General features: G+C 39.5%; 1 protein-coding gene and 2 long non-coding RNA genes across 5 annotated transcripts; 2 read left to right on the top strand and 1 right to left on the bottom strand.

Moving 5' to 3' along the window:
- The first annotated feature begins 9051 nt into the window (after positions 1 to 9051).
- LOC145452517 (tyrosine-protein phosphatase non-receptor type 20-like) lies at positions 9052 to 16469 on the top strand. Of its 2 annotated transcripts, XR_013919410.1 has the most exons (6): positions 9052 to 9382; positions 10150 to 10301; positions 14766 to 14901; positions 14968 to 15037; positions 15505 to 15558; positions 16285 to 16469. XR_013919410.1 is itself a non-coding variant. In XM_080330693.1 (5 exons), exons 2-4 carry the CDS (start codon positions 10207 to 10209, stop codon positions 15001 to 15003), a joined length of 267 nt encoding a protein of 88 aa, XP_080186819.1. In that variant the 5' UTR covers positions 9054 to 9382; positions 10150 to 10206; the 3' UTR covers positions 15004 to 15037; positions 16285 to 16469. The 2 variants fall into 2 exon arrangements, 1 of the variants encoding a protein (XP_080186819.1); XM_080330693.1 differs by lacking the exon at positions 15505 to 15558 and having other exon boundaries at positions 9054 to 9382.
- A 1792-nt stretch (positions 16470 to 18261) lies between these two features.
- Positions 18262 to 21128, top strand: LOC145452654 (uncharacterized). Of its 2 annotated transcripts, none has more exons than XR_013919465.1 (3): positions 18262 to 18886; positions 18961 to 19119; positions 20286 to 21128. It is a non-coding gene; the product is annotated as an uncharacterized LOC145452654 (long non-coding RNA). The 2 variants fall into 2 exon arrangements; XR_013919466.1 differs by lacking the exon at positions 20286 to 21128 and adding an exon at positions 19634 to 19952.
- Positions 19809 to 21673, bottom strand: LOC145452655 (uncharacterized). Its single transcript, XR_013919467.1, has 2 exons — positions 21559 to 21673; positions 19809 to 20252 (listed from the first exon to the last, which is right to left on the bottom strand). It is a non-coding gene; the product is annotated as an uncharacterized LOC145452655 (long non-coding RNA).
- Positions 21674 to 22127: the final 454 nt, after the last annotated feature.

Genomic DNA, 22127 nt, shown 5'->3' with positions numbered 1-22127 from the left:
TCTGACCACTAACTAACTGTCCTGAACTTCTTTCCCGATGTTGATGTCTCCATTTTTCCATGACATCCATTTTTCTTCAACTATTTTTTATGCTCTGGGTATCGAATGCACAAAAATTAATAAATTGCTCTTCTTTGCAAGTTTATTTGTAAATTCAATGAATCAAAGAATATCATAAGTTCAGAATATTACGGAGTCAATGCGAAAGAAACAATGTTAGTCGTCTTTAGACGATGTTTCTGAGTTGGTTGAGCCAATACACAGAGGGGGTCAGCAACGAAGTACTATTTTACCTGAGTACTAGGGTCATTATGAGTTTAGGCTACTTCCACTTCTACTTGACACTTTTTAGGTAGTACGTTTTTGTCAGGTTTGGGATTTTGTCAACTAGAAAGTAGCTTTGGCGCATGATTGCATACCCTTCAAGCGTGAGGTTGTCATAACAACTGGGCAAAATAGCCCGAGTACCACGGTAACTAAATTGATTTTTGAAAATTGCACTTATTTGTGGTGTCATCACCCTTTTGCGTTGATCAAGAAGATGCAACATGCAATGTTTACAGTTGTCACATGGCATCATTTTCTAAAACTAAGTGACCCTAAACCAAATCTACTTCATGTAACGAATTTCTTGACCGCTTTTCAGAAATTCATTTCTACTTCCACTTGAAGTACTTTGGACTTTGGACATGTCCCGGAAGTAATTAGTGCTACTTGTACTGGAGTATAAATTGAGGCATTACTTCTACTCGGTTCCTAACAATGACCACGTCTGTGTATAGGATGACCGATCTTGTCACTGCGTTTGAGCTGCTCCAAGAGTTATATATTCCCTTAGTTCGCTAAATATTGCACATATGTGACATAAACTATTTATCAAAATCGAGTGTGATTTGCCAAATCCACTTCAATCGCAGGGGAAATAGTGCTAATAAAATTGGCATTGTATAAGGTAACAATGAGGTGCACTGATTTGCTTAGTCTTGATGGCAGGTTCTCCCAAAAGATACTTCCGATGTGTTCAGCGACATTTGTTTTATAGCAGCACGCCAGCACCCAAACCAGCAGACAGAAAATCCTGATCCTTGCGGGTCCCGGCTGCTTCAGCCATATCTTCCATCCAAAATTAGGCTCCACAACAGACAAATAGGACTGCTTGAACTAGCAAATACTCTTACCAGAATATAAACCAATCGCTTTACTTCAAATGCATACATTTAAGTACATATGATCAGAGTTGAGTACCGTAATACGACTACGTTACCGATGGATTTCTGCGTAATTCTGACGATATCATGCTAAATGCTTTGTACAGGATTGGCATCTAGCATAGGTGAATCTCTGATGACTTCTACAACAAATTTCCGAAACGTTTACAACCAGAAATCAACAGTACACTATGCGATATTTAGCACTGAAGCAGGTGCGCGAGAAAGTAGCTTGCTAACCAATTTGTTGTTGCTATGCGTATCTAGTCACGTGATCGAAGTCCTGCAAAAGGCCTATTAGATGTAGGGCCACTAAATATGAATTAAACATTTTCGAGCAAACCCGTTGATATATTGACTTCGTTACATGATACTATTTCGTGACCTCCTATATCTGCTATGTCAAAAGATATAGAAAACTAAAAGGCGCACACGATTTCAAATTGGTATTGCTTTACTGGCAAATAATTTTTCCCCTGCGGGATGGCATTTGTCCTGTGGGGTTCAGATCGCCAGCACAGGAACATTTGGCGCCAGTCATTTAGTCGCCTATGGACGTAAATGTATATTGTAGGCTATATATAGAAGTTTTCGGTCACCGCAATGGCATTCCTTCTCGGCCAAGGTCTTCTCGCTTCTGATCGTTCTGGCACACTTCTCGGAGTCGCATGCTACATGGACTATAACTTGATATATCTTGGTGCTTCGTGGCGCAGTAATGGCCGACGCCGAAGTCTCCATTTCTATAAATTCTACGTATATATTCGTGGAGGAGGGGTACCCTATAATCAAAATATTAGGCAATATTAAATCGCGTGCCCAGCGGAAAAAAATTTGAAGAAGTGACATAAATTTCCAAAAAAATACTCGATAATTTATGTTAATTCAAGAAACAATTTTGAGCCCCTTCGACCTCGCCCCCCCCCCCAGTTGGCGGGTTTGGGGTGCGGCAGTTACCATCCTGTTCCCCACTACCCAACACTTTTGTCATCACAGAGCAGCTATTTGCTGGTTTGACTACACAAGACACCCACACCAGTGCACAAGACAATCGCCTATAACTGCAACGTAAAACGTATTGTGAATCGATACCATGGTAACGCTCAAAATTTCGCGAAAGCGTTATTTCACGTCAAACTAGTCGTGCTGGATGCGTTTGGGATGCCATGATTGGCCATCCACAGTTAAACATGAGGTTTTGTGAACACCACGCGATATATTTTTCGATACATACGTTACAGAGCAGTTAACTGGTAATGGTAATTGCGCATGTGTCTCCGTGAATATGAAGACTGTCCTGTATATAATTTTGAACAAACGCGTCCATTCCCCACCAGAAACCATTGAATTCCCCACCAGTGGGGAATTCCCCACCGTTTGGGAACCACTGGCCTAGAGTGTCAACCAGGTTTATTAATATTTTCATCGTTTCAAAACATCACAAGACTGCGATTCAATGAACAGATAGGAAGGTGTCGAAACAACTTGGAGTAGCATTTAAGATCAGACACTCACCTTAGCCTAGGTGAAGTAAATAAGAGGCATGCACACTAAATGAAAAGTAATGCAGGGAATATAAGACGCAAGCGACAAAATGAGGTGGCATGAGGCGGTAAAATATACTATGGCCAATGGCCATAGTGTCCTATATGGTGTGAACAGAAGCAAATCTAACGCCTCATTGAAATCGGTCTACGTCACGCGTTCCATTTGGCCAAAGGCAACTTTACAGCAATTTTTGACCAGTTTGCCGGGAGCTAAATTCGATAAAACGAGTATCAATGGAAATCTGCTGCTGTACTGATTACGAAAATATAAATCATAAATACATGCGCACGGCGTTATACTTGGGCAAGTTACGGACAGGGTCCAGAAATTAATGGTCCAGAAACCACTGACCTCAGATTGGTGGTCGTCTGGCGGATTTGCGCTACCGGTTTGAACAACGTGTTCCTTGATTAAAAACGACATGAATGCAGGTCAAAATTACCTGGCAACTGCTTTTTGTAAAATTAGAAACTTTTCCAATAAGAAATATATGATGCTCGCTTGGTATTAACAAGTGCTTCACATGACGCGTAATTTTTCTAATAGAATCACGGGGTTGGTTACTTGGTTCTATCTTTCCTGTTGGTCAGCTATTAGGAAACTTGATAATCATTTGTCAGGAAGTCAGAGAAGAATGGTGTTGCTGAAGAGGTGCTATGGTTGGTCAAAATTACAATTGAAGACTCACAAAAATAAATATACATTAAGGTTGTTCAGAATTGACAGACTTCAAGAACCTAGTGCTTTCAAGCTCGTTTCCCGTGTCTTATGCCTTGAGATGGTATTCTAGCTGCCCGTGTATCTGGCCAAAGTTGTGCAAGTTTACGAGCAGCAAGCTCACACAGTTCCGAGATCATGTAGGAAAATTGCATGCCCGACTTCTTCCCGACATGCCGAAGTTCTCCCAGTCTTGCCAGTGCCCAATTTGTCCCGCAGCCCGACCTAATCCTTCCCCGAAGTTACGGGACTGATTTAACGACTTCCCTCGCCAGCGAGCCGTTACTTAATGACAGCGTACAATAGAAAAATTGTGTCCTGACGTCAGAATATTTTATATAGTGAAGTTTTGTTTCATTGCATGCAATAACAGCTGGATAGAGCCAGATTATTTTTTACATTTATTGGGATATGTAAAATACATTGATAGTATAATTCCCTCTTCGGCCAATATTTCTGCAGAGAGTTATAAGGGATGAGTTAGTGGACAAATTTTCTGGAATAGGGTTTTTGGGAAACCGACTGAAAAGTAACACTTGTTGAAAGTTGGTCAATTCTGCACAACTCCGATGTCGCTGTTAATTAATCGTAGCTGTGTTTTTGTAGAAAGAAATTTACTTGTTACAGGATTAACCTAAAGACTCCCATGAATGTTCATGCTGATGTGAAAAATCATGAATGTGATATTTGCGGAAAAGAATTTACCCGGAAAGGCTCCCTCAAGTCTCACATAAATATGCATATTGGTATCAAGAATCATATCTGTGGCGTATGTGGCGAAAAATTTGCTGTGAAATTTATCCTCAAAACTCACATGAAATTGCATGCTGGTGTCAGAAAACATAGTTGTGATGTATGTGGCAAAGAATTTACTCTGAAACGTTTTCTCAAGACTCACATGAATATGCATGTCGGTGTCAAGAATCATTACTGTGACATCTGTGGAAAAGAATTTGGTTCGAAACGTTACTTGGCCCTTCACCTTGATAGGCATGCTGTTAACAAAATCCATAAATGTGATATTTGCGGGATCGCATTTACTCAAACCGTTGACCTGCGGGTTCACATGAGTATGCATGTTGAAGTCGAGAATCATAGCTGTGTGGTTTGTGGGAAAGAATTTTCTAGAAAATCTGGGTTGAATCAGCATCTTGATATTCATGCTGGTGTCAAAAAACATAGCTGTGGTGTTTGTGGAAAAGAATTTTCCAGAAAATTTGGATTGAACCGACATCTTGATATGCATGCTGATGTCAAGAATCATAGCTGTGTGGTTTGCGGAAAAGAATTTTCTAGAAAATCCGAGTTGGATCAGCATCATGATATGCATACTGGTGTCAAGAATCATAACTGTGTGGTTTGTGGGAAAGAATTTTCTTTCAAATCTGGATTGAGTCGTCATCTTGATATGCATGCTGGTGTCAAGAATCATAATTGTCTGGTATGTGGGAAAGAATTTTATAGAAAATCTGAATTGAATCAGCATCTTTATACCCATACTATTATCAAAAACCACAAATGTGACATCTGTGATAAAGTATTCACTCAAAACGCCCACCTGCGGGTTCACATGAATATGCATGCTTAAGTAAAAAATCGTAGCTGTTTTGAGGAAAGATTTACTCAGAACGGCGGCCTCTATGCATACATGTATAAAGCATGCATAAAGAGCAAGCTTATGTTTCCATGATTATATCTCCTTGTTTATCACCACCTGTATGGTGACCTTTCGTTTGTTCCGTTTTGTGTTCTTTCAACTGTACTTCATATTAATGGCATAGCAAATGTTGATTCATACTTGTTGTGTTTTTCATGTCAGTTTGCCAGTTATTATTTGTTGAAGTAATTTGTGTTTCAATGATAAATCTCCTCAAAGGCAGTAAAAATAACATTTCTTTGGTGTTGCACTTTCAGATCTTATTGATGCTTCTGATAGACGGATGAGAGTTGAGTATGCAAAGGATTGCTCTGTTTCATGTTGTCGATTGGACCTCGGCGAGGGATTCCACTGAGATATTTCACACAAAACCCTGAAGTGGACGCTATGAACTGAAATTTACAGCTTTCCTTCTACTAATACCGATTTCGGTATGTGTACTTTGACCATCTCTGAATGTCTTCATTTGCATTTGGCCAAAACTTTGTCTCTCTCAATTTTACAGATATGATGTTGATTTTACATAAGTGATGTGGATCGAATCGGGTCACAGTGATGATTACGCTACTCCAGTGGTTCCCAACTGGCAGGGAATTGACGAATTTTTTTAAACATTATATGCAGGATAGTCTACATATTTACGGAGACACGTGCGCGATTACCGTTACCAGTTAACTGCTCTGGAATGTATGTATCGAAAATTATAAATTGAAAGTGTCCTCGGAGGACGTCTTAATGTCCTCTTTTGGGGGTATTTGTCCTCTTTTTCTCTTAAAAGGATATGAATGCCACAAAAAAATGCGACTCCGACGTGGCGAAAACCAGAGTTTCGTAAAAAATCGGGAGCCTAGTCAAAGTGATGACCTTTTTTTTAGTTAATATTATCGGTCGAAAAAGTTTCAAAATCATCAGTTTTCTTAAAGCTTTCAGAGTTAATAAAAAGTGTCCTCTTTTTAGGATCTCAAAAAATGGTAAACTTATTTTAAAGGGTATATAGAAGATTTAGGTAGTGGGGAATGAAGACTCGGAATATATCTGAAGTGGGGATTGAAGACAAAAGGTTGGGAATCACTGCACTACTCCAATTTAGACATGAGCATTTTATGAAAGCTGCTTCAATAATTTCGGGAAATCCCTGTATAAGGTGCTGGAGTCTTACACTGTACTCATGGTTATTTTTTTTTTGACGCAGGTTTGTTTGTAAAACAGACAATATCTATGGGCTGAAAATTGGAGATATCGAATCTGTGCATGGAGGTGGAGAGTTATGTGGCCGTAAGTCCCCTGCAGTGGATTAAACTATAATTGTAATCGAATAGGACGACACTGTTTATTTTTGTCCTCGATGTTATTTAGGGCATATACACCGACACATGATAGGACATGCACACGGTCTGTGCATATGCATATCATGACTTCATGATGTGCATTAGGGTTATGACTTGAAAAAAAAACTGCCTGTAGCCGGAATCAATGAACATATTGGTATAAATAAAAGAAAATTATAATTATTTTGTTAAAATGGCAAGAAATGCCCCATACGACTAACTTCAATTTTCGTCATTGGTCCAAATGTGAAAAAATTTACAATTTGAAAGCTATTCTTTGCCACAAATTTAATCTTCAAATTTTTGTCCTTTTGCACTTCTGGTAAAGTTCTTCCATCAATTTGATTTCCTTGTCTGCAATTATGTTCATGCCAGGGACATATACAATGGACTTATCTGAATTCCAATGGGTTTTAAGGCACTTTGTCGCTACAGGACATTCGAGGTCAAAGATAGAATCAAATAATCTTCGGTGTATTCCATCTTTAAACCTTTGGTTAGAAAACCAGACCTCCTGACACGCATTTACGATGAATAAGCATGATATCTCTGGAGTCACTCTCTGTCTAGAGATTAGGAAGTACACAATCTTGGCCCTTGAGATCCATCTCGCATTGAGTAGACATGGTCGTTTATGCGATTTAATTAGTGGTAACCTACTATTTTCTTTGAAAGTGCGGCATGCTCTGCACAGTGCAAAGACAAATGTAAATTCATCCCCCCATCCTGGGATTTCAAATATTTTCATCTGGATTTCTGGGTTGGTGGATTGCACCAAGTTTTGATAGTGTTTCACCACATATATGAATTTGTAGCTGAGAGTTGGATTTGCTCAAGACGTACGATAAATGCTTCAAGACTTGAGAATATGATGTTGGCAACCAATTTACTGTGGTTTATCAAAACCCTTGCTGATCATTGCATTTTGAAATTTCACAACGGCGCCATTGAGCCGACCAGTATCAACAAATGTGTCACATATGATATGACATTTTCGAATTTTCCTATGCCTCTTATTCATCTCTAATAGGTTTTCTAGACGACTGAACATATTATCTTGTGCTGTTCTACTTTTGCCTTGTTGAATACCGTACCCAGTTTAATTTTTTTCGGGCAAATTCAAATTAGACGATCTATACGGTCCACATCTTAAATTAAATTAATAATTATTTATTTTTGGCTGTAAGCAAAACATGTGATTAATTCAATCTGGGCAATCACACTTTACCAAAATACAATTTTGAATCATTGCAATTGAAATCGTGTCAGCTGAATTCAAATTAGTCGATAAATATATTATATAGTAGCCTATGTATCTACAAAAGGAAGCGTATCCTTCATACATTGGAAACTGGAAAATTTTTGCGCGGAAGATTTTTGTTTAAATAGGCTTAACTTTTGTGAGTTTACAAATCAGGACACAAAAGTTCATCATTAGTCGCGACAGGACGTACAAAATTTTGAATTTGGTTTTCAAGTCGAAGCCCTAATGTGCTTGCTGCATATGCTGCTGGACAAGGAAGGTGCTTCAGCTTCTTGGAGGTACAGAACTTCAATATACAATTGAATATACTATTCAATTGTAAACTATATTTGTAAGGTTATACAAGTTTTAATAATGCGATACCATAACGCGAGTTTGTGCAACCTGCAGTCCGCCAGAAGTGCCAATTTTTTAAGGTGTGCGGTAGGGTTGTTCAAATATAACATTTTTTCTGGATTCCCGTCATTCACTGACTGACATTGTCAGGTTACCCTAAAAAACGATGTGCACCAGATTTGGTTCAATTCTAACCAGTATAAGCCACTGCAGAGCCAATTTAAATTTTTAATTTATGGTGAAAAATTAAAATCAAAATTTTCAGTTTTCTGTCTACCCCATGAGATTGTTGAGTTGTCTTCGAAGACGATGCAAAACATATTTGACCCAGTTCCAACACGTAGAAGCCGAGTCAAGCCACATTTCTTATACGTCAAGTCAAGTCATACGAAAAAGGTGACTCGATTCATGACTCAAGTCATCCCAACGCTGCTTTGCATGCAAACATTTTGTATGATATTCATTCAATGAATTGAATATTTTTTCAGAGCGTCACACGAATTACCGTAAGCTGTTATCTTTGTCTCGAAATTCCGACTGTTACTCGTGTCTAATTCAAATTCCAGGCATCACTCTCTCCAGAGCAGTATATCACGACCCAGGCACCCCTGGCTAACACCAAAAATGAATTATGGAAGATGATCTGGTAGACCGGATGCCAGACACTGATCATGCTATGCAACGGGGAGCATGGCGGAAATGAGGTAACGACGAAGCTTGTGACAACGTGGTACTTTTAGTAGAGTCCATTCGCAATAATACGTTTCCGTCATAATTAAGCTTTTGGGTTTTGCCACAATGACCCGTCAGGAGCACAGGATGCACTGTAAATAGCTACTCGAGAAGATTACTTTAGTACTAATCTGTTTCTAGCTGGAGTAGATTGGCCTTTCCACGGATAGTGCTGGGAATCGTGGATCCCTTGAGGTCCGCCGACTAGTTTTAAGGGTCCATAAAAAGCCAATTATTTTGACCTCGACTTCACCCACAAGCAAAAACGATAACCCTTTTAAGTCATCGGGTTGCTTGTTAGACAAAAACCCGACATATTGGGCCAAAATAGATTATTATTTTTCTTGTCGTCATAGTCTTCCAAATTTCGCGATTGGGGATCCGAGCACCCATCTAAGAAAGTCAGGGGTCCAGGGTAGAAAAAGAGGTTGCGGAACACTGGAATAATGTGATAAATGTTATTTCGCAGGAGAAGATTTCAAAGTACTGACCCAACCTGTCGTAGACTTTGTACTACGGCAACCTGGGAGTGTAGTGCTCGGTGGAAGAATAGAAGCCGGAATGGAACATCCGGACTTTTATCATAGTGAAGGTGGAGTATTGCGTTTTAGGTGTAGAGATCACAGTTGGTCAGTTTACAAGCAGGTTTTGACTTACTACTTTCTAGTTTTTTGACTAATTCAACTTTACGTATCGGTTTTTGAAGTAAAACTTCAGTTTCACTTGTGTAAAGGGAAATGTAATGTTATGGTTTGTTGGAGCCACATTCGTGTGTAAAATTCTCATAACAACTTGTCGAAATAGCTCTTGTATCACAGTAACTGAATTTGTGTTCGAAAATTGCACGGTCCCATTATTGGTGCCATTTTGCATTATACGCTAAATTACATCTTGCAATTTCGAGAGTAGGAACCTCTGATTAACTGCTAAAAGTACGCAACCCCTCGACCGTATCGGCGTTTTGAGGCATTCCTTCCTTCTTCCGCTTGTGGAAGTATTGACGTGTCTTATAAATTGCTACTTTTACTTGTAATCGGGTAGAAAATTACGGGGTTAATTTTACTGCAACTTTGACCACATCTGATACAAAGCTAAAAAATTTTTGAATTAATTAATTTGAATTAAATTACGAAACAAGAAAAATATACGGTTCATATCAGATCACACTTCATTTTCATAACCACGAGAATTGCAGATATCTGTACATAAAGCTTGCCTCGTTTCGCACTATACAGTTCTCATGTGGAATTTTGTAGAGCGTAGAAACATTTCACAAATTAGATTAGAACGTGTGTCGGTATTCATACCTGTACTGCATCTATGTAACGTTTATTTTCATCAACCATTATTTTCTTACAGAGAGAGCAGTGGAGACAATTCACCCCGTACCAGTTCACCCAGTGGCCACTTCGTGGCATGCTGCATGACCCGAGGCTGTTCGCGAGGTTCTTTCAAGCCACGAGAAGAAGTATGAAGTCATCGCTGGGAAGGCCTGTTGTCATCATGTGCAGGTGATTTGAAGTTAGTGAGAGACCAATGTTCACAATTGTCACTGACCCTCGTGCATAAGCAGAGGTTGTCAGTAACGAAGTACTTCTACTTTGTGGGATTGCTCAAGTGCTCATGTTTTTTTTGAAACTTCCCAGGGATTTTTAGGGACTCGACTTGACTCGAGTCATTTTTTCAAATGCGTAAACTGAATCGGCTCCAATTAATTTGTGTATTGACTCGATCCCAGTCATATCATTCAAGACTAAAACGGCCAAGACAGACATTTTATTATAACTTCGAAGGATAGTAAAGTCACCACATGATTGGTATTTCATCTAAATCAGTGGTTCCCAAACGGTGGGGAATTCCCCACTGGTGGGGAATTCAATGGTTTCTGGTGGGAAATAGACGCGTTTGTTCAAAATTATCTACAGGATAGTCTTCATATTCACGGAGACACATGCGCAATTACCGCTACCAGCTAACTGCTCTGGAATGCATCTATCGAAAATTATATTGCGTGGTGTTCACAAAACCTCATTTTTAACTCTGGACGGCCAATGATGGCGTCACAAACGCATCCAGCACGACTAGTTTGACGTGAAATAACGCTTTCGCGAAATTTTGAGCGTTACTGGTATTGGTTCACAATACGTTTTACGTTGCAATTATAGGCGATTGTCTTGCGTGCGTACTGGTGTGGTTGTGTGTCTTGTGTTGTCAAACCAGCAAATAGCTGCTCTGTGATGACAGAAGTGTTGGGTAGTGGGGAACAGGATCGTAACTGCCGCACCCCAACCCCCCCAATTGCGAGCTCGAAGGGGCCTAAAATGATTTCGTGAATTAACATAAATTATAGAGTATTTCTTTGGAAATTAATGTCACTTATTCATTTTTTTTGCGCTGGACGCCCGATTTAGTATTGCCTAATATTTTGATTATTGGGTACCCTTCCCCCACGAAAATACGTAGAATTTATAGAAATGGAGACTTCGGCGTCTGCAATTACTGCGCCACGACGCACTACGGCAGTGGTTCCCAACCTTTTTTGTCTCGTGCCTCCCGTGGCCGAAATTTGAGCCAAAATTCCCCCCCTTAGGAGAAATCTGCCCGATGATTAAAAAAGGTAATTTTTACTGCGCAAACCCCCTTTTGACTAAGAGAATAAGACGGGCGGGTACCGAGTGTTTGTCTCTAGCAGAGCTGTAACAACACTTTGTGGACCTCCAAAAACATTGGTCGCGGTCCCAATCAAACAATTTCTGGGAGGCTTGACTCAACAGACCCCAACACTTCCATTTGTGTTTTCGGCTTACGATGCACCAATCGCTAATACAACTGCTGTGAAAAATCAATATGCATAAATTTACTGGTCTCGCGATTTTTTTCTCAAGTTTGCCTATGCATTTGGCCAATAATATTGTTACTTTCATATATAGCAGGGTTGACCAGACTCGAGCCACCATTTTCTGATGACTCGACCTGACTCGAGTCATTTTCTCAAAAATACGGAAACGATTCGAATCAAGACAATCTTGACTCGATTTGGACTCGAGTTATTGCGCATGACTCGAGACTACAAGACGGCCAAAACCGACATTTCATTGTAATTTCGAAGAACAGTAAAGTGACCACCCGATTGGAATTTCGTCTACTGGTCTTGATACTTGAAAATGTGACAAGAAACTGCTCAAAGTGAGGAAAATTAGTATAATATAAATCCAAATTATTCAATATCACCAATCAGAGTTATAAAAAGTGGGTTTAACAAGACTTCAACTGGAAACTGAGCAGTCAACACAATGACTTGGACTCGAACTCGAGTCATAATACCATTACAATGACTCGGAGTCGATCCCTCTGCTCGGTGACTCGGAGTCAGACTTGACTCAATGCTGACTTGAAAATGACTCGACTTGACTCTCGAGTCAAAACTATGAAAGTGAGATTGACTTGTGACTCGGAGCATCGTGACTAGGTTACAGCCCCGATATATAACATACACGCGATGAGATTTACTGCAGGAGCTCATTGAAATTTAGGAAACCCATTACGTTTCGGCAACGTCGCACCAAGTTTAACATGTCTTTTTTCGATCGGGGAGCTGTTCACTAAAAATAGAGCAAGGCTAGCGACCTGTTTACCTTGAATCGATGACGTTGGAATTGGAATATTTTGTCACTGTCTGAAAATGTTGACTTGAAAATATAAGATAAATACCTTCACTAGAGGCCTGGTTGCGATAGATTCGGCACGACATTTGCTCGCTTAGGATAGTATATATTTGATTGAGAGGATGTCGCTGGCCTACAAAATTGCCTTGCGAGCTGCAGCACATCTGAACTCATTTTTAAAAAAACAAGGAGGAATTTGTATGTGAAAAAGAGATTTCAAATAGCATTTGAACATACTTTCAGCAAAAAAAGCCATAAGGAGCATACGTTCGGATATAGCTGGTTGACTACATGACAGCTCGGACATGAACAATTTGGGAAATCCGTTACAATTCTAAAGTGGAATTCCTCCCTGAAAATTGCAAAATTCCCCCCAAGGGGGGAATTCCTCCCCGGTTGGGAACCACTGCACTACGGCATATGAAGTTATAGGCCATGTAACATGCCAGTGCGAGAAGTGTGCCAGAACGATCAGCAGCGAAAAGACTTTCGCCGAGAAGGAATGCCCCTGTTGTGACAGAAATTTTGTATATTTATACAATATACATATATGTTTAGTTGTCCATAGTCGGCTAAATGGCTGGCTCCGAATGTTCCTGTTCTGGCGATCTGAACCCCACCAGACAAATGCCATCCCGCAGGGAAAATATTATTTGCCAGTAAAGCAATACAAATTTGAAATCTTGTGTGCCTTTTAGTTTTGGCGATTTCCATATCTTTTGACATAGCAGATATAGGAGGTCACGAAATAGCATCATGTAACGAAGTCAGTATATCAACGGGTCTGCCCGAAGATGTTTAAATCATATTTAGGGGTCCTACCTTTTTCAACACACCTCAATCAGCTCTACCGGTAAATCTGATTACGTGAGCAGAGAGGGGATAAAAAATGATACCAAAATATATGCCATTCCTGATCATATTGACCGATTCAAACATGAATTATATGAATTTTTACGTTTACGGTCCTGGTGGGGAATGAAGGCTCAGAAGAAATCTGAAGTGGGGAATGAAGACAAAAAGGTTGGGAACCACTGATCTAAGTCCTGATACTTGGAAAATAGGGCCATAAACTGTTATTACTAAGGAAATCAACGATATTATGGATGTGAGCCATTCTATATCAAAAGTGGGCTGAACTCAAAACTGAACAGTGAATGCAATGACTTGGAGTCGACCCTCCACTCACTGACTTGGACTTGACTCGGTGTTGAATTGAAAATAACTCGATTTGACACGAGTCAAAACTATAGAAGTGAGATTGACTTGTGATTAGGAACATTGTTTCTCGGTTACGCTTACAACTCTGAACTTCCACTTCTATTTGGTAGTTTTGTAGGCAAAATTATTTGCTCTTTTCGCTTTGGATTTTGTGTGGATTGGGAAAGATTGCCGGCCTGCAGTACTTACTCAAGGGCTAATGGTTTTGAACTACGTCAACTTCTACATGGCAGTTTTTAAGCATAACTATTTGCAGTGTCATTAACCAGTTGGTGTTGGCCACAACGATGCACCTAGAAATTTCGAAATCGCCCCCCTCCCCCCCCCCCCCCCTAGATTGACTACTCGTTTTACTGACGTCTCACTTTCTACTTCTTCTCACGTAGTGTGACATATCTCGGGAATGGCTACTTCTACTTGTAATTCCGTAGACATTAACGGCAGGGTTGTAATCAAGTCACAAGGCAATCTCACTTTTATAGTTTTGACTCGAGTCATTTTCAATTCACCACAGAGTCAAGTCCGAGCTCAAATAAGTGAACAGATGGTTGAGTCCTAGTCATGGTATTATGACTTGAGTCCGAGTTCAAGTCCTTGTGTCGACTGCTCAGTTTCCAGTTAAAGTCTTGTTAAACCCACTTTTTATCGAATGGTTCGATTTTATAATATACTAATTATCCTCACTTTTGACACTTTTCGGTCGCATTTTCGAGTACCAGCACCAATAGATGAAATCCCAATAGTGTGGTTACGTCACTATTCTTTGAAATTATAATGAAATGTCGGTTTTGACTGTCTGAGTATCAAGTCTTATGATTTTGTGCGAGTCTTTTCCTATGAGTCGAGTCATTTACGAGATTTTGAGAAAATGACTCGAGTCAAGTCTAGTCGTCAGAAAATCGGGACTCGAGTCATTACAACCCTGATTTACGGTATTTCTGCACGAGTCGTCATGCTGAGTGCTGACCACAGACTTCTTTGACCGCCTTTGGCTAAAGGGTCGCTGTTAAATTGGCGGATGAAAGCCGTGGTCCTCAGCTGTAACAAAGACAAGATCCATATTTGCCATGAGATTACTTGCTATTTCAGCTCTGGGTCAGGCAGGTCTGCCGTTTTTATTGCATATGACATGGTCGTCAAAGCCTTGTCCAAAGAGAACCGTATCTATCCTTGTGGCGTTGTGTCGGAATTTAGGAATTATCGGCCGTGTGTGGTGCGGACAGTGGTAAGTGCACTTTTAGGGTGTATGCCAGTTCGTTCAGGGCACGGAAATAATGTTTTTATTGGTCAGGTGGAATACTGGTTCCTACATAGGTGCTTGGCGTAATAGTTATCGAAGTCATCCATCAGGTCACCGACAAGTGAGTTATCTTCCTGCATGTGTTGCCCAAACATAAAATGACACCTAATGTATATATGCAATCATGCATATTGTGTAATTGTAAAGGCATTCGGAACTAGAGTGCTTCTTTATTTTTCAAAAGCTTTTTGATATCAACTAGGACCGAACACAATGATTCGAGTAGTCGAGATGATTTTTTATCGAGTACTGAAATTATACTCACCTACCCATTAAAAGGTAATTTACAAACGAGAATTCTAGTTTTGATACTATTTTCCACTGTGGAATACCGTAAACCCCGATTGGTCGTATCGCAGCGTAATCTGTGAAGTTATGATCAACCACAGCATTGTCACAAAGTGCAATTAAGTAGGTATGGTCGCAAAAAATGTCAAATAACATTGAATATGATGTAGAACTGCCATTATATTCTTTGTGGTCCCGTAAAAGATGCATATTTGAACTTTCCACAGCATAATGATACAGATGCTTGCACGCTCGACTTGACTCAAAGCCCGAATATCAACTCTACTTGCTCAAGTGAGTTGGCATCCAGTGGATCTCTTTTTCATTAGTGTATGTAAGATGTTATAAATGTACACTGTACAGGTTTTGATCTTGGCTGTTCTCAAATGTGGTCAGTAACGAATTACTTATACCTTTTCGGAATACTCAATCAGATTTTTCCACTTGCACTATTTACTGAAGTCGTTGTGGTTTAGGTAGACTACTTCTACTTCCCTTTTCCGACAATATTAATAACCGTGTGTACATAGAACTATTTATTTATGCCACTAGCAATTTTGTATTAGGAAGAATACGGCAGCTTGGAATTTTCTGTGGATTCTCTGCATTACCTCAGTGAAATCTGGAGCCATTATTATTTTAATGCAAGTTTCATTGCGCGGCCCACAAACTAATGAAAAAGAAATTAATGAGATAAGAAACAATGTGTAGACAAGTAATTTACTATTACTACGAGCTCGCATAATATCATATCAAGTCTAGGTTCGATTAGCTTGATTTTCCTAATCCGATTATATTCAAAAACACCTAAAATTGAAGTACACTTATATTCCACCAACCACCACATGTAATATCGTATGTATTCCAATAGTTTTCATTTACACTGACTTCTATCATATCAATTTGAAGATTGCCCACATTCCGTAACAGTCGAAAGCAGCTCTCAGCGTTATCAAGATGGCATTCTTTCCAAGAAGCGTAATGACATTGTACTGTGTGATGTTGACTTGTCGTTTCCAGCCTGACAAGTCCTCGGGCAGAGAAAGTACGAATCATATGGCTCCTCTTCAAGAAAGAACCCCATGTTGCAGCTTTGTAGCTTTTAGGCGATGTTTCATTCTATTATATCTTCGACTTGGTCACTATGTAAACTTGTACAGTATATTCATGTAGAGTTATTTGCTAAGGAAACAGAGTTTGATGATGTCCGGGTGTCTGTTCATTGGATAGTGATTGATATCAGACGTGTGTAGTAGAACTTGTTCTAAGCTTAACGGAAGCTACTGGATTGAGTCTTGATTGGGATAGGTCATATCTAAATCAATCTGATAGAGCGATTCGGGTAGCAAGAAATCATTTTCAAATGCTTTGAGAACTGAGAGAGAGGGCTAAACAACAGCTGAACCCCTGAATGTCACAGACAAGTGTGACAATTTACATTGCTCTCTTAGTTGAAAGTGACAGAAGTTTACCTGCGTCAAGTGTTCGTTTAGTTAGGGTTGTGCATTGTGCACATTTCTGTAGTGTGGACCAAATTTCGAAAAGCATAGCAATGCCCAGGTTAAATGTAGGCGTGACGTATTGAGATGACTTAGGACTGTGTAAGGCCGTTTCGTTCATTGTACCAAATAACGGGATCGCTGTCCTAAAGAGGGGTCGCACTGCCTTTTTAATCTTGTTTGAAGCATTCGCGAGGACTCAGATGATGTTAGTGTCTCATCTCATTAAAGAAAGCTTCATCAATTCTGGAGGTCGGTTGTAGGGTAACCTGCACAGGACGCGCTCATTTCTGGTTCGCCAATGTCAGCTTTTTTACATGATCGGAGTCGGTTTGCGACTCAGAGTTTGGTGTCCTCGGCCTAGATCACTGGACCATACAATTTTTCATTAATTGCTAATTATTTAAAATTAATTTATCCCCTTCATAGGGTTCCGCATAACGCAAAAGGGTCGAGAACCACTGTACTCTGCCTTGTAGAGGCTATTGTTCACCGCGCTGTAATTGTAGCCTAGGCTACTTCCTGCGTGACAACGCTTATTTTCACATTCCTTGGCCATTTTCAGACCAGGTTCTGGAGCCCGAATATCATTAATATTTGAATTTTCAGAATTAATGCGATTATACCATTCGATTGATGGAATGTCGAATGTAGAAGCTTTATCTCGTCTCCATTTCATCGACGTTGCTGTTTTATACGAAACTTCACAACAACAACAAAATAGACTGGTGAACCAGTTGAAAATCTGATATTTGGGTTGTAACCAAGTCAATCTCATTTTTATAGCTTTGACTCGAGGCAAGTCGAGTCATTTTCAATTCACAAGTCAGCCAGTGGAGGGGCAGTCCGAGTCATAGCGTTTTGACTGGAGTCCAAGTCATTATGCGCACAGTTCAGTTTTCAGTTCAATCCTCTTCAACCCACTTTTTTCAACTCTGTTCGGGTGATTGAATGGCTCGCATTCATAATATTGTAAATTTTCCTCAGTCTTAACAGTTTCTTGCCAATTTTCTGATGGTTAGGACTGATAGACAAGATACCAAAAATGTGGTAAATTTATTATTCTTCGAAGTTACAAGAATGAAATGTCTGTCTTAGCCATCCTAGTCTCGAGTCATGCACAATGACTCGAATATAAGTCGAGTCAATACAAAAATTGACTCGAGTCGAGTCAACAATAATCTCGACTCGAGTCATTACAACCTTGGCTGATATAAGGAAAAGAATGAAAACAACAAGCCAATAAAGCGTCTTAACATGTTGCATGCTACGTCGGACATTAAAGGTCAGCTGCATCTTCAAAATGAATTTGCCTTATTTCGTACATTATGTGGTTAGGAAAATGAATAAAATATTGAAAATTGAAATTACCTAATAGTTTTCAAGTAATTTAATAGACACTTACGTGACCTTTGACACCAACCAATCAGGTTGCAGCAGGATGTAAACAAAGAACAAGCCCGGGCAAGCTTACTATGAGTTCTTATGGAAAAAGGTTAAAAAATGAAGGTTTTAAGCAAGATTACGTTGAATTGGGGATGACTGGCCCTAATGAATAGTAGTAGCGTAGAGCTAGTATGTAGTTGCAGCTTTTAATCTAGGATGAACATGAATGGTGGCAAGTACGCACCAGCGTGCTGTGTCCAAATACACGGGTTTTTGACAACTTTTCGGATTAAGCGACGATTGTTGTATACTATACTATAGGATTGTGGTAATGCATATTTTGACGATTTCATAGGCTCCAGGTCTCGAGCAAAATTTTCAAGCATATCTCATGTTCAGAAATATATATACTATGAAATATAGCTGCTGCCACACATCACAATTTTTGTGTATTTATTATGAAACTTGAAAGCTATGGAGATTCTATCGAATTTATGGATTTGAGTGGAACAGCATCTTCTTCTAACACCGCGGAGAAAGCTTCGAAGTATTTCATGGAGCGCTACGCACACGATTTAGGGATAAAGATTGAGGAGACAATCCACTCTTTTTGGAAGCAATATTCTAGTGAACAGCCAATGTTATCGCAACTTGCGGAAAAGTGAGATAACACACTCAATGGAAATACACGTTCTCGGAAAATCCATTATTGATTCGTCTTGCACTTGTAAGACAGGGTAAGTAAGGAAAAAGACATTTTTTCAGAGACTCCCGCAATAGATATTTTAACCATGATTTATTTTCATATTAGGTTCTGATATATGCTCTCATGCATATGCATTGATTAAGACAATCCAGCACCTGAAGCTAAAAGGACTACATTGTGATTTCCATCAGCATCAGTGAGCTCCATTGTGATTGACAAGCAATCTCTCCACCGTACTCGCAACCGATCAACTCCTGCCTCAAGGTAGATTTTGGTGTATCTGGTGTCTTCAGTTTTATAACATTCCACCAAACACAAATAATCCTAGAACATTTTCTTCTGGAGAATTGTTCATTCAACAAATTGGGCATCTAAATAAGCTTCAATGCACACCACTGGAATATCTAGACATGCACTGTTGGTACAGACTGACCTTGGCACCGCGCAAATACGATCCGTAGCATGCTATTAGGCATTACGATATTCACAATGGAACTGAATTTGCACAATTGCCGAATATGTTGCGTCATTCATTTTTAATTTTCAATCTTGAATTAGAGTATGCAATTAGTCCGTATTTGGTTAGTTGTGATACACAATGCTGCATAGTATGACACCGAACAAAATTTTATACTCCTTGATTCTTCCGATCAGCTGTTCAATATGAATACGTTCTCTCGCCATCTTTCTTGTTGTGGAACAGTCTTGCTAAGGCATTTGACGTTGTGTAAATCATGTGCAGGAATATTTAAATCTAGATTCAATTTCTTGATTTCAGACTCAATGGTGAATCCCTTTTCTGCCATGATAGCATTGCCTGGCTCACCATAGCTGAACTCCATCATTTTCTTGCATTTCTTGTCGAATCCACATATTTAACTAATATTTCGATCTGAAATGCTCCCTGTGAATAGTTCCTGCATAAAAGTAAGTGTACCACAATCCATCAATCCTTTCAAAGTTGTATGTGATTTATTGACAGTCAATAATCATTCTAGATTTGAGAAATCATGAATGAATGCAAATGGTGCATTTTTACGAACCACATATCTACATGGCCAAATCGCGATTTAATGAAGCAGTTACATGTGGCTGAACCAATTGTTTAATAGTATGCTTACAGCAATACCATAAATTTGACGTCAGTAGGATAAGTCGGACAATTCAGAAAGAATTTAATGTAGTCTAGCATAAAATTTCAGCTTCTCCGCATCTATTGACATTATGATGCTCCTCTGAGAACTGAACTTCACTGGCAATAATTGTCCGTCAATTTGTAATTTTCCTGGACGAGTTTCCTGTTTTGTGCTTCTATACTTCTTCCAGAAATTTGATTTTCTTGCGTTTTATCCATCGACTTCCTCTTTCTGCAGCTTCATAAAAGAAATCCATCAAGCCTGCACAAAATATATAATATGTTTATTCTACAGAGCAATACTGCTGTGCAGGCACCTATCAAGGCGTACTCGTCCGACTCATGCAACGTATCATCGCTACCAATTTCAACCATTCATCTCATCATTGAATATATATTGCTCTCAACAATTTCAATACATTACACACCATCAAGCAACAAGACTGGAGTGGAATAAAACTAGACACACACCAAGTCGATTGTGGCATCAAGTGTGACTGCATTTCAGATTGGACTCATTTTGAAACACAGAATTGTTTCATCTAGATCAGTGGTTCCCAACCTTTTTCGACCCATCGCCCCCTTTTCAAGGTCAACACCGATCATCGCCCCCCAAATTTTGTGCACCGAAAATTCGGCATACAAACTGTCATATCACCGGCGGGTTGACTAAAAAAAAAAAAAAAAAAGGTCATCTTTCTCCGCTCAGAACTGAAAATAACGTTTTTTCTCTCCGAATAGCTAGGTGGATGACTAAAAAAAAAAAAAAAAAAAAAAAAAAAAAGGTCAGCCGTTTTGACGCGTCATCGCCCCCCTATCGCCCCCTTCGCTATTTTCGCCCCCTTTGTCCATTTTCGCCCCCCTATCGCCCCCTTCGTCATTTTCGCCCCCCTAGATCGCCAAATCGCCCCCTGGGGGGCGATATCGCCCACGTTGGGAACCACTGATCTAGATTATGTCACGATTCAATTTTTGGTACAATAATAGACATGTCATTTTATTAATAAAATGAGAATTCAGATGACTACAAGGAAGTCCACATGCCTTTATCCAGATTTTACATTCTTCCATGCATGTTATTGGCTCTGGGAAAGGTAAAAGCGCACACTAGGAACGGTCTGGAATGCTCCATATTACACAGGCTATTAGCACAGTGTTTATCCGGCATTTATCCTGATTCAACACACGAGCTAGATTTCAGCTGGGAACGGATCATGTTGCCTAACATATATCGTATTAATATGATCATTGAATACACATACAGGTGTCCAGTGTAACAGTAATTTGCTAGATAATGATACAGACTGTAGACTGTACTATACAAGATTCCTCTAATACATGCTATTCGGTACGACAATCCTATAGTATACGACTAAGGATAATACAGCAATAGTTGCTTCATCCGAAAAGTTGTCAGAAATTCATTCATTTGGACATGCCATGCTGATGCGTGCTTGCCACCATTCATACTTATTGTACGTTATAACACTGCAAATACATACTAGCTCTACGTTATTACCATTCACCAAAGCCAGCTATTCCCAATACAATGTAATTTTGCTAAAAACCTATATTTTTCAACCCTTTTCCATAAGAGCTCATAGTAAGCTTGCCCGGGCTTGTTCTTTGTTTACATCCTGCTGCAACCTGATTGGTTCGTGTCAAAGGTCACGTAAGTGTCTATTTATAGATCGTAAATCCGAAAATGGATATGAAATCATTCAGCTATGAAATGACGTCATGTGAGGGACACGGCAAAAAATCCTGGTAAACACCGGCGGTAGCTATTCCTGTTGGGATTGATTCGATACTGGATACTGATACTGGATTTGATTGTGAATATGGAAGGTATGAAGAAGATGAGGCGCGGAGGTACGTCTTGTTTGAACAGATAGGAAGGTGTCGAAACAACTTGGAGTAGCCTTTAAGATCAGACATTCACCTTAGCCTAGTCGAAGTAAATAAGATGCATGCACAGTAGGGCTGTTCAAAAATAACCTTTTTTCCTAAATCTTGCTGGTTACTTGATTAAATCGTTAGGTTGCCTTAAAAAACGACGCACACCAAATTTGAATTCATTCCAACCAATATTCGCGGATTTCGTAGAGTTTGAAAATTTTGAATTTGCCTAAAAATG

The sequence above is a fragment of the Botryllus schlosseri genome, chromosome 12 (genome assembly GCF_051294905.1).
Source record: "Botryllus schlosseri isolate E-star chromosome 12, Bs_hap1, whole genome shotgun sequence".
Classification (NCBI taxonomy): Eukaryota; Metazoa; Chordata; class Ascidiacea; order Stolidobranchia; family Styelidae; genus Botryllus; species Botryllus schlosseri.
The sequence above is the reverse complement of the archived record's forward strand: the minus strand, read 5'-3'. Positions and strand labels throughout refer to the sequence as shown.